This window comes from Ambystoma mexicanum, chromosome 10 (genome assembly GCF_040938575.1).
Source record: "Ambystoma mexicanum isolate Mex_15411 chromosome 10, UKY_AmexF1_1, whole genome shotgun sequence".
NCBI classification, from domain to species: domain Eukaryota; kingdom Metazoa; phylum Chordata; class Amphibia; order Caudata; family Ambystomatidae; genus Ambystoma; species Ambystoma mexicanum.
Window position 1 is genome coordinate 891,138,653 of NC_090932.1, and position 13,451 is coordinate 891,152,103.

General features: G+C 44.6%; 1 protein-coding gene across 2 annotated transcripts in view; it reads left to right on the top strand.

Annotated features, from left to right (window-relative positions):
• The window catches only part of LOC138493249 (T-kininogen 2-like), a 209,602-nt gene that overhangs the window by 35,313 nt on the left and 160,838 nt on the right, over nucleotides 1-13,451 (top strand). For both annotated transcript variants that reach the window (XM_069620384.1, XM_069620383.1), the window contains exon 4: nucleotides 9,070-9,242. In XM_069620384.1, the coding sequence (XP_069476485.1) occupies nucleotides 9,070-9,242 (173 nt within the window). The remainder of the gene's footprint in view (nucleotides 1-9,069; nucleotides 9,243-13,451) is intronic.

Here is a 13,451-nt window from a genome sequence, read left to right on the forward strand (position 1 = left end):
CCATGCCAATGGTCCTCGTAAATCCAAAGCAGCCTGAACAGTTGCATGCAATTAAGGCATACATCGATAGTGGGGCTATAGGAAACTACGTGGATCGTGAATTGGCTTCTAGGATGAACCTCCCTCTTTGCCCTAAAACCAATAAAGATGTCATCACCACTGTGGATGGAACCGAAATCGCCTCTGGGCCGGTAACTCACTTCACCACGGAAGTGACATTGCTGGGTCAAGACGGGCATCAGGAGGCAATGGTGTTTGACGTAATCAAGGCTCCGCAATTTCAAGTAATTCTAGGAATCCCTTGGTTGGAAACACACAATCCTCAAATTGGTTGGCGAGCAAAGAGGATAACCTTTGCAGAGTGTGTACAAACCTGCTATCCACGAAATACAAGCATTGGCCTAGCTACAGTAACTCCTGTCAGTTTGCAAATACCGCCAGAGTACCAAGAGTTTCAAGACGTCTTCCAAAAGGAACAGGCCAATACTCTACCGCCCCACAGGTCATACGATTGCCAGATAGATCTATTACCCGGTGCAACACCCCCTTGCAGCAGGATCTATGCCCTTACCGAGCCCGAGAATCTTCATTTACGACAATATCTGGACCAGTACTTAGCCAATGGTTTTATTCGCCCGTCTAAGACTCCTGCATCCTCGGCTTTATTCTTCGTACCAAAAAAAGAAGGCGATCTCAGAACTTGTATAGACTACCGCGCACTGAACCAGATAACTGTCAAAAACAGATACCCTTTGCCTTTGATCCCTGAACTCCTTGACCAAGTGAAAGATGCCTGCATATACACCAAGCTAGATCCCCGGGGGGCTTACCATCTAGTGCGAATCAAAGAAGGCGATGAATGGAAAACTGCCTTCAGCACTAAATATGGGTTGTTCGAGTACCAAGTTATGCCTTTTGGACTGTGCAATGCACCGGCTGCCTTCCAATATTTCATGAACGATGTCCTCAGGGAACTCATCGATGTTTGTGTTATCGTATACATCGATGACATTCTTGTATACTCCTCTTCAGAATCTGATCATCGAAAACATGTCAGGGCAGTCCTCGAGAAACTGCGCCAACACAAACTATTTGCTAAACTTGAAAAATGTGTTTTCCATGTCACGGAAGTCGAATTTCCAGGTTTTATCCTGACACCTAAAGGGGTCCACATGGACTCACGAAAAGTGGATGCTATCCTCAAATGGCCATCATCCAGCTCTGTAAAAGGTGTTCAAAGCATGCTTGGCTTTGCCAATTTTTATCGCAGGTTCATTCCGGAGTTTTCACGGGTGGTTCAACCCATCACTGCACTCTTAAGAAAAAATAAAAGTTTTGAATGGTCTAATGAAGCTGAGCAAGCCTTTCAAGAACTAAAAGCTAAATTTACTTCTGCACCCGTATTGAAACACCCGCGCCCAGATCCCCCTTAAATCGTCGAAACCGACGCATCCAGTCTAGCTATGGGAGCTGTCCTTTCTCAAAGGGACCCAGAGACTAACCAACTGCATCCCGTTGCGTTCTGGTCCAGAAAATTCTCGGCACCCGAGATTAACTACGCCATCACGGACAAAGAACTGTTAGCGATTAAATCTGCTTTTAAGGCCTGGCGACATTATCTCCTTGGCGCAAGACATACCATCACAGTGATCACCGACCATCGGAGTTTACAGTACTTGAAAACCGCCAAGGCTCAGTCATCTCGACAGCTCCGTTGGGCTCTGTTTTTTGCTGAATTTGATTTCATAATCACCTACCATCCTGGCTGTAAGAATGGCAAAGCGGATGCTCTATCCCGAATTGCAATGGGGGACACAGTCACTAACTCAGAGCCTGTGCCGATAATTCCCGAACAGAGGATCTTAGGTATGACTTCTTCACAATCGCTAGAAAATATCTAAACTAGAGTTAAACAACTCCTGGACCCAACAGACTTGCAGGACTGGGTTCAAAAGGGATCTGATTTTACTATAGATAACGATTTACCTTATTTCCGAGGACGGATTTACAAAAACTGAGGAAAAGGTGAAAAGACAATTCTGGTGGCCTTCTTGGCAAAAAGATGTAAAATCATTTGTGATGTCCTGTGGTGTGTGCGCCCAAAATAAAGGCCAAAAGAAAAGACCAGCCGGTCTTCTTCAACCGTTAGACATTCCACCATCGCCCTGGCACACCCTGTCATTGGATTTTATTACGGACTTACCCCCCTGTTCAGGATATAACACTATTCTTGTTATTGTGGATTTATTCTCCAAGATGGCACACTTCATTCCATTAAAAGGTTTACCTTCAGCTTCAGTTCTAGCTAAAGAATTCCTTGAAAATGTTGTCCGGTTACACGGATTTCCGTCTGTGCTGATTTCAGATCGAGGAAGCCAGTTTATTTCCCACTTTGGCGCAGATGTTGTCAATTGGCACAAATCGATGTAAGACTGTCAACCAGTCAACCAGTCATCACCCCAAGACAGATGGTCAAACAGAAAGAACTAACCACACTCTCGAACAATATTTACGTTGTATGCTGCAACAATCTGAAAGTAACTGGAAATACATTCTTTGGATAGCTGAATATGCATATAATAATTCTGTGCACTCTGGAACTGGGCAAAGTCCTTTTTACACTTTATATGGGCTTCACCCTCGAACCTCTGACCTGGATCCACCTCATGATCTCGGAACACCCGCGGTGGACCACCTGCATACCACAATTACCAAAGCCTTCAAAGAAGCAACTGAACATTTACAACAAGCCAAGAAAAGATACAAGAAAAGTGCTGATCGGCATCGAAGTGAGGCACCTCAGTACCAGATTGGGGACCAAGTCTGGCTGGCTACCAGACACTTAAACCACGCCCGGATGGCCACACGTGCTTTGCGTTATTCTGCATCTGCAGCAGGACGCTCACCGAGTCGGCTCCTGCATCCTGGCTCCTGCCACGGCCGCCAGCACCTGGAACACCTGCAAGGAGAGAAAGGCAAGCATTAGGACATTACCTACCTTCATCCTGCATCCGAATTCTTCACTCCGTCGATCCTGCAAAAGAAAGTCAAGGGTTAGAAACGCATCTCATCGCTTGCTGCAGCGCCGCTTCCATTTACCTTCACGTGGCGCTGTCTAGCTCTTCAGCAGTCATAGGCGACATCGGCCGCATCCCAGCACCTACGGAAAAGAAAGACAATAGTTAGAAGCGCTCTGCTTCTCACGCTGCCGCACCGCTTCCACTTACCTTCACGTGGTGCCGGCAACCTTTTCAGCGCCCATAGGTGACATCAGTCGCATTCAAGACCTACGGAGAAAAAGGACAAAACAAGGTGAGCAACGAACTAATTGCAAAAGGGCAGATTACTCACCTTAAGTCTTACCAGAATTTTGTTGGGACCTTAGTTCCCTTTTCGGGTCGGAGCGGCTTTTCTGGCTTTTCCGTACCCCGGCCCCTATGGGGAAATAAGACACATTCATTAAGGTGTCGGAGCAAACCACTACGGCACACCTTCATTAAAAGTACTCACCTGAGCTTACCTCGGCGAATCCATACCTCCACACGGATTCCTCACCTAGTCCCTGAAAATTAAACAAAGGCCAAGGGACAAATAAGACTTGATCTTTTAAACTATATACTTACGGCAGCATTTTGGTAAAGGCAAGCAGACATCGAACCCTCGCCAAATCTGAGATCCAGTGAAGTAACTGGAAATCTACGCGCCCCTGCGTCAGAAGCAGGATGGAGAGCTCGTCCATACAGAAATTAAGGTGAGAGTCTGCGGAAGGCACAGCTAGGGTTCGAGGAGGGTGAGAAGGGGAAAAAGGGGGGAATCTCACACACAATCTAGCAGACAGTTAACTCCCTTTTCCCATCTACAGAAGGATTATTCTACGGGCCAGACAGACGAGGTTTGGGGGTCCAGTCCAGTCCATCTTCCAAGCACTACGCTTTACCGTGGAAGAAGCTGTAGCAGTCCAGAACGGGTCGGCGCCTCCGTGGGAATCAGGTGAGCGTTACACTTAAGTAGAGCTTCTTGTAAGGGAGTCTCTACAGAGCTGTTGTTTAGAATGACTCCCAAATACCTGAATGTTTCAACCCGTTCTATCTTATTAGGACCTACAGTCCATTTAAATGGATCTCGCTTTGCAGTTCCCTGTTGAAAACACATTATTTTGGTCTTTTCTTTATTTATCTCCAAGAAATTTACATTCACATATCTCTGTAGGCTATCCAGCTGACGTTAAAGGCCGATTTTGGTCTGGTCGATCAGTATGAGATCATCTGCATATATAGCAGTCTTGTCACTTTCTGGTCCCCGAAGGTTGGTGGAAAAGATCTCAACTGAGGTTCAAATTGCTTGATGTCTGTGATGAAGAAATTATAAATTGCAGGAGCCAAGGGACACCCTTGCTATATGCCTTGATATGTGTTTAAGAAATGTTTTCCCACACTGGATCACCTGATCGTCATGTGACGTTTGTTTTTATCAAAGACCAACATTCTTTGGATTTTCTACTGCTTAATGCCCTTAACTTTTGCTCTGAATCATATTGTAGCAAGTTAAGTCTTTGGCAATAATCCAGGATTTATATTCCTGACATGTCTTTGCTGCTTGTTCTTTGAGATCTTTCTGGTTTGATTTCTCTGCAATCCGCTTCCAACGCCTCATGTTTCTACGTTTTTCCACTAAGATTGAATCATAGCTGTGACTGCCAGGATTTCCCACCTTACGATTTCCTGTTTTCTTGATCCTGAAGTGGTCTAGGAGAGATCTGTAATCTAAAGATGTACACCCCTTCCCCTCACCATCATTACCTGTGGTATATTCGTTGGTTAGGGCTGTAATCTCTTTGGTCTTTAACCTCAAGCGGTTCCCACCATTATTGACTTCGACTTCCATCATCATACAGTGTTCCTCTAAGTTCTGTTCAGTTGTCAATGCCATACATAAGAGGTTGTGGTCACTGTTAACTGTTCTGATGACCTCATAACCTTTAATGTGCTGCAAGAATTCTCTTGAGATGTAAATGTGGTTGAGGTCAACCGACTGGTCGCCTCGTTCCAAGGTTGGGATCACGTCAGACCCATTGTGTTCATTCGTTTTTAACTTGTGCGTATCCTGCAATTTCATAAATGATGACCATAGATACCCTCTCTTTACTGCTGGAGTGTTCAGCTTTTGGTCTCTCTTACTCATTATCTGCGATAGGCAAATTGCATTCAGGTCGCTGCAAACCACTAGATACGTGACACTGTTGTTTATGAGAGCATCATCCATTATGATAGCAACTGTCTCTATAAAAGAGCCATTTGGAATTGCAAGGGGGTTCCAAGAACAGGTTATTATGACCAGATTTTCTGTCTTTCCTCTATTTGTCGTGGAGAGGACCTTTGTCCAACTCACCAAAATGGTGAGGCAAAAAAAGCCTTAAAAAGTATTTTCACCAGCTTCATGCCCGAACCTGCTTTTAGGGCTATCAATAGACCCCCTTGAAGTCTGAGCTGCTATCGTATCGTACCCATACAAATAGGGATTACCCATCAGCCAGGTTTCTTGGAGGCATAATAAGTCATAAGATCCCAGGTTGACATCACTAGGTTTAGTTAAGTGACTAAACCCCCTGGTGTTCCAGGAAGCCATTTTTATATCTCGTGGGTTATCGGGTTGATATGATATCAATTTCTCAAATTGTTCCTTCTCTTTTGTTATCTTCATCTCGAATGGCTATACTTGTTGTCTCGCTAAAGCTTCCGGGATCCAGGACCAATTTTCTTCAGCCTCCCTCTCTGTTTGAAGCAATATCTCTTTGTGCTCCTTGTTCTGACCAGGTTCTTTGCTAGTATTAGTGTTAGTACTAGCAGTTTTAGTATGACTAATTGTAGTGGTAGTAACAGTGGTACTATTCGCAGTATTAGCAGTAGTACTTGCAGTATTAGTAGTAGTTGTAATAGTAGCAGCAATGCCAGGAGTAGTAGACTAGTAGAGTAGTATTAGCAGTAGTAGAAGTAGTGGCAGCAGCAGTACTAGTGGTAGTAGTAGTGGGTCTAATAGTAATAGTAATGACAGTAGCCATAGTAGTTATAGTAATCATAAGAGTAGTAGTGATAGGAATAGTAGGATTAGTAGTAGCAATAATAGGAGTAATAGTCGCAGGCACAGTGCTATTGCTAGAAGCAGTGGATCTAATAGTGGTAGTAATGACAGTAGCCATAGTAGTAGTAGTTCTAGTAATTTTAGTAGTAGTAATAGGAATAGTAGTCTTAAGAGATCCAAGCTGAAAACAGATGGTAGATGAGACATGTCTGAAGGAACATTTATGTATTTATGTCCTCATTAACTACATTAGAGAGTTAGCCAAAGACCAGGCCATCACCAGGTGGCAGCTTTTCCATCAATGCTGACTATCCCACTGAAGTGTATACAGAAAGTTTGTATCCTTGGAATTGATTTGCCATTGCTGTGTCTATTGACTTAAGATGTTACAGACTTTGTATGTGCCAATACAGGGGTCACTAGAACCCTTACATGATCCTCTACACCATTCCTGATCAAATTATGTTGCTTCAGAGATACCTAATCGAGATCAGGCAAGATGATTCTTTCCTTCGCCTGCTTCCTGAACAAGTCCAGGGTAAAGAACTTGCTATAGTTAAGAAATAAGACCACGGCTCGAGCAGTGGTCAGAAGAAGACAGCTAAGGAGGATCCTTTTAAATCTCTATGAGATGTATCCATGTATGTAATGTGTTTAAGGTTTATCTAAAGAGCAAACCCACCTGGGAAACATTGGAATGCTGAACAAAGTTGGAGACACAGTTTAGGCGAGTTGGCCTCCATGAGTAACTCCAGTAGGTAGTCGCAGTGCATAGGTGTTTAGAGCGCCTAACTGAGGAACTTTTTGGACTGCAGGCTATTTAGTTGTTTCGTGAACTTTAGGCGATCTTGACACATAGGATGGAGTGTTGTTAGACAGTGGCGGAGTGTAACAGGAGAAAGTTGGTTTCCTGCTTGCCTCTTTCCAGCATTTTCTTGTATCCAGTCTCTTGATGGTTCACCCTCTAGAGTAGGCTTACCAATGAGATGGACAGATGTTTAGCTATGTGAGCTGGTGCTTGTGTAAACACTTGCTTCAATGTAATTCAGAGTGTCTTGAACGTGATTCGGGCTGAGAAGGGGGGAAGATGTGATCAAATTTCCTGATGACCTCCGTTAGTTTTGTAAAGAAGCTGTTAATGGTGCCACATTTTCCCCCTGGCTGTGGACGTGGCTGCCCGGAAAGGCAATTGCAGCAGTGTTTCGAATCTTGAAAGGGGGCTCTACTTTTGATTACAGCCCCTGTAATTCTTGCTGTATGCTATAGTGATTTTGCAGATGGTCTGAGATTGCGGCAACTGCTACACAGTGGTTTGAGAAGCGTGAGATCGCTTTGGGATTTGTTTTTGCCTCTGAGTTTCTCAGCCTGCCAAAGAGCTTTGCTTGTTGTCCATGAGCTCCTGAAAAGCACAAAGGGGAAGCGTAGTCTAGGGTTGACTCTGCACTGTTTCGGTGGGACATGTATGTCAATTGTATGTCATACTGTGATCAAACGTGGCGAGGAGGGAGTCGATTTTTGGACATGTGTCAGCTGTCTGAGACCAAAGTGTGGCCATCAGGAACACTGGGAAATTTTCATAGGTGGCTGTTTTCCCTGGTTGTATGGGGTCTGATGCCAGAGGTGGATGGGCACGGCGATGTGAGCCGACCACTCCAAATCAATGGCGGAATAAACACATGATTAGATTAACTTGTCATTTAAGTGTATGGCATCTGTGGCGTGCTCTTTGATTTCCAGTGTGTCAATGTAGTCCATTAGGGCTTATTTAGGGGATTTGGTAGTTGCAGTATCAGGGAGGTTGGAGAAGATGTTTGGGTTGCTGATTGGAGCCAATGTCTTTACGTCAGTCGCGTCATCCAGAAAGCTTGTGGTGGCATGGAGAAGGATAGATGCAGTGAAATGATTTTATTTGTGTTTACATGATGGGAAAGGGACATGTGAGGAACTCTGTGGGCGGTATAGTGGTGTTTTTGCAGCATGCAGGGCATCGTACTCTTGTGGATGACAATGAGGCCACCATCATCCTGGAAGGATAGGTATGTGTAGTACATTGAACCAGGACTCTGTAATAAACATAGCATCTAGGTTGACGGTGGTGATCAGGTCTGATAATTTGGTAGTGTGTCCAATCAGTAGTGTTTATGAGCAGCATGTTGCATGTCTGGGAAGGGAGTACCAAGTGGGTGATAATTGATCAGATCTAAATGAGGTTATGCAAGAGGAGGACAGGGTGAACCTGACCTCAGCTAGGTCATCTAATGCTATTGGTGATTACAGGGATAGCAGAGGTTATGGTAGCTATGCAGTACATGATGGAGTAGGGGCTGCAGAGTTTGTGGTTTGCCCTTCGTGGGCAGAACAAGCCCAAACAGGTTTCACTGTTGCTTGCCCTTTGAGGATGCGTAGGCACTGCATGCTCTGTTGGGGCTGCTAAAAAGGGGGTGACAGTCATGTGACCAGCACTCTGCATGTGTGGGGCCAAGAGAAAGCCTGCCAGTGCATCAGGCATTAGGCCTAGAAGGTGTTGAAATAATTGTATTGTCTTGTAGGGCTGAATGCGTTTACCTCTAGCCTTAGACTTATGCGACAGCTCACCCGTGTGAGTTGCTTTCCATGACCTGCAAAGCTGCTGTTTAGGTGGTGCAATAGTGAGGTGCAGCTCTGCAGAAAACTGCATGTTATTTCATATCAAGAGGGCAGTTCCTCAAGAGCAGCCACATTCAGCCCATTTACTAGGTTTGCCAGTATCAGGTATTTGACACTCCCAGCCATCTGTAATGCATCAGTGAAATGTCATCATGCAGGGTACATCTAGAAATCTAGTTTGTGCAGCACTTACCTATGGGATTAAAGGGCCATTAAACAGACTGAGACAGCAAAGGGGACTCGGCCAAGGTAGATGCCTCCCATGAGGGTGGGAGGTGAGCAGGTTTGGCAGTTTATGGTACATGTTTTTTTGGGTGATTGGCAGCTCTGAATTTCTCCTTTCAGCGGAAGGTCCGGTGCTTTCTACACGTTACACATGCCTTGGATGCCCATATCCCATATCCAGCAACAGTGAAGATCTGCGGCCAATCGTGAGACATGCCATTAAAAAATTCAATGACGAAAGCAACCAAGCAAATTATTTTGATGTGGAACAAGTCACAAAAGCAACCAGACAGGTATGTATTTGATAGGTTGCCCTCTGGCATTACCCAATTTAGTACCTCTTTAATTGTAATTTGAGACTGTCTTCTCTTTCGTACAGAAGAGCATTTGCATGTGTGGTGCTAACAATGGTCCCCTCAGGGGAATTGATTGCCACTGGATTTCCTTGTGTATCTGTTTGAGTTCTCAGACCAAAAGGCCACTACTACATGGCAAAGGTTGTGTGTTTTATGTTAACCAAGTGCAATATACAAGACACTGCACACACATCATCCTGGGTGCTGGGATCCTCTAAGCTAATGATCGGAAACCTGCAACACTACAAATGTTTTCATCTATAACACCCATGATCCATCATCCTTGTGTATGCTGACTAGGACGGACTGCAGTTCTAGGGCAAAACATCTGGACGGCCGCAGGTTTCTCACCATGCTCTAACCTCTTCAGCAGACTCAACCCTGTGAAGGGAAGCTTCTTTAAACCGCCAGTGAACTGTGTGAACTAGGACTCTCGGTACCCCATACTAAGATATTGACTGCACGTGTCGATTCTGAGGCCCAGTCTTCTTTAGCTCACTGAACAAGAGTACTTCAAGAGTACTTCAGAGGAGAATTGCCCAGCATTTCGGTGCTGGTCTGCCCCAGGGCAGGACAAAGACTGATGTGTTTAGGATATTTCTCCTCTGTGAAAGATAGTGAGCTAAAGCCTCTGGGTAAGGCTCTTGTAACCAGGACTCATGTCTGGCAGAGAGTCTCCCAGGACCCCCTTGTTATTTGCAGTGATATCCTTCATTACAAAAATGTTAGCAGTTTCCTTTGGCGCATATACCTTTGGTCCAAATGTACCTATAGTTTGCGCACAACATCCTCCTAACATTGAACATATGGCAGGAAGACATTGTACACAATAACAACAGGATAATAGAACACCAAGATCACTAAGACTGAAAAGAGCTTCCAGCCCCATGAACGTAGACAGTCCCAAAACCAAGCACTAAGATCCCAGTTTCCCTCGGGGACATGTACTTCCGTACTCAAGGTATGCAGATTTTGCATTGTCCTCAATATAGTAGGGGAGGAGTCAGGTATGAAAACACAACACGCAGATCCCAGCAATTTACATACCCCACCAGGCTAGGCTAGGATGACGTCTAACACCATCCTATTCTGAAGGGCCACTAATCTGATTGTTTTTTTTTCCAACGTCATGTTGTATAGTATATCGGTGGTTCTGTTGATGGTTTGATCCAATACTCTTGCTAGTCTCCTAATACCCTCAAAGTTAATTATCTGTCCTCAAAATGGTACAAAGGATTTTGGTACATCACCCATAACCTGCGAAGGAGTATCACCATTCTCGTCCCACCTTCGACAAGCTCTAGAGACCTCAGAGGTGCTAGCTACATATACCCCTGAAAACAAGATACCCAAGTAGCAAGTACCCTGCCAATCTCTAAGTAGCCAAGGATAAGCTTCATTGCCACAGACAAAATAAATGGTATCACCTACATACAAAGGTCTGTCCTCACTAGTTAGGCTTGTAATGTTGGTACAACCCACAAAAGTACCCATGGCTGAGAACCATCCCTTTATATACAGAAGGAAACAGAGATGGGGCTCTGATTGATAGTGTAGGAAGGAGGCATGGCATCCTGGTTGCCTACAGGATCCATCTTGAAAGAAATTAGCGATTTCAAAGGTCTAGAAAATCTATCAGAAGGCCTAATAGAAGCAATATTGAGTTTGCCCCTATTCGCAAAAAGGGAACATCCCAAAGGTGTCAAGACTCGTCTTTCAAATTCATTCACATTAGTCCCATTGAAGTTCCCAGAAATACTGTCATTTCAACGACAAAAAAAATAGTGCCCTTAGTGAGGCGTAGCATGCAGAAGTCAAAGGAAGAGGATGAATAAACCAGCCCAACCCTTTTTCCCCATGCTTTGGCAAATGTGAACACACCCAGCAATTAGTTTTGTTTAGAATTGCATGGGTGGCATTCATGATTAATAGGAGAGTGTTATTGTGGTAACTCTGTGTTGGGAATCCCTAGGAGGTAGAGTGTGCAGATGCACGAAAGGTGAAGACATAGTGGGTACAGTTTCAGTTGGTTACAAAGTTTCAAATGGACGCACCCCCTCTAAATACCACACCCCAGCGAAAATACAACTGTCAGACCGACTAACATTATAACAAGAAAACAATGAGTCTTCAAGGACCATGATCTTTGAGGAACGATTTATTTGTTAGCCACACGACCAATAGCTTGCTCCGTATGAGTAGAGCTAGGGAAGGACATTGTTCCTCAGAGTCCGTTTAGAAAGTCTCTCCATCAGGCTCTTTCAGTTCATTCATCAGTCGTCTCCTGACCATGTAGCTTATCTTGCTTGAAGGTAACTTTGCCGGTCCCTGCCTCTTATTTACATTTCAGTGAGAGTGGCAAGGGACTAGCTCAACTGTGGTTTCTTGTGGGCACAGCCAATGCTATGCTGTAAGTCTAGCACCGTGGACGCAGATCGAACCTCAAGGCTCCAAATACGGTGTGATCTGCGAACAAAACGTCGTCGTTTCCTGATGGAAGTGGTGAAACAGATGCAAGATTACTCAATGATGCAGAAAGTTCAGAGGAAGAACTCAAAGGCAAAGCAATTGTCTCCCCAGGCCCCACGGGCTCAGGAAGAATCTCTGGGACACCGTTGATGTCGATCAGAACGGACTTGTCATGCAGAACAGAGCAAACAGTCTCCTTCTCTTCTCCTTCATCGTGTGGCAGAGGAAAAGGTATCCTCTTGACGTGCGTCGCGTGTATCCAGTGTTTCTTGCCGTCTACTCGTACAGCGGTCTGTGTGGCCAACAAAACTTGAAACGGTCCTCTCCAGCGAGGCGCGAGACAGGATGCTCTTTCAAAAACCTTGGTGAGCACCCAGTCACCGGGTCGAAGTCAGTGACCTGGCCCCTCGTATTTTATTGGGAGGGCTTCTCGCACCTGTTGATAAATCAAATACAAGTTTTGAGTTAACTGGTCACAGTATTCAGAAAGGAGCAAATGCTCCACGTCTTTCATTCGCTTGAGCCTGGGCATGTTCCAAATATTGGCCGGCCTCCCCATCACTATTTCATAGGGGGAGAGCCCAGTTTTTGTTTGTGGGGTTGTCCAAATAGACAATAGAGCTATTGGTAAGGCATCTGGCCATTTCAAATTGCTACTAGTGCAAACTTTAGCCATTTTATTATTCAATGTACCATTATGGCGTCCTACAAGTCCGGCACTCTGAGCGTGTCTGGCTGAATGGGACCGTTTATCTATCTGTAATCCCGCGCATATTTGCAGGATAATAGCAGCGATAAAATGTGGACCATTCTCTGACCAAATGACCCTCGGCAACCCAAACCTAGGAAAATATTCCGTAAGCATGGTTTTCACCGTCGTTATTGCTATGGCATATTTTACAGGGAAAGCTTCAACCCATTTGCTAAAGGCACAAATGACTACCACAACATATTTGTAGTTTTGGCAGCACTCCATTTCAATGAAGTCGAAATGTATTACCTCAAAGGGCACAGAGGGGGGACCAAATCTACCCCTCAGTGTTCATGTACCTTTCCCCACATTATGCTGTAAGCATATCATGCAATTTTGGGCCAAACGCTCAGCAGTCTTTGAGATGTTAACATTTACCCAGACAGGTTCTAGCAGTTTACAAATTTTTCTAGCACATATATGAGTGGGACCATGAGCCATCGTAACCATAGCAGTGACATAAGCATTGGGTAGCATCCATCCTTTCTTGACATTGTTTATCCAACAACCTTCATCATCTAAGCTTGCTAAACCCTCAGCCCATTGCTTAAGCTCTTCTGGAGTGGCATCAGCTTGAATATTTTTTATCGAATCAATTCCTTCATCTATTATACAACTATTAGTGGCTTCTTTTCTTACATATATTTCTGAATACAAATCGGTGGCAGTCTTTTTGGCTATCCTGTCAGAAAAAGCGTTTCCTCTCCCCACATTATCTGTTACTTTCTGGTGTGCGGTGCACTTCATTATTGCTAGATGCGTAGGAAGCACAAGTGCTGAGAGTAGCCGAACTATCAAAGTGCCATGTTGAATTTTAGTTCTGTGTGAGGTCAAGAAACCCCTCTCTGCCATTAATCTACCGAAGTTGTGAACCACCCCAAAGGCATACTGGTTGTCTCTAAATATATTTACTCTAAGCCCTTTGG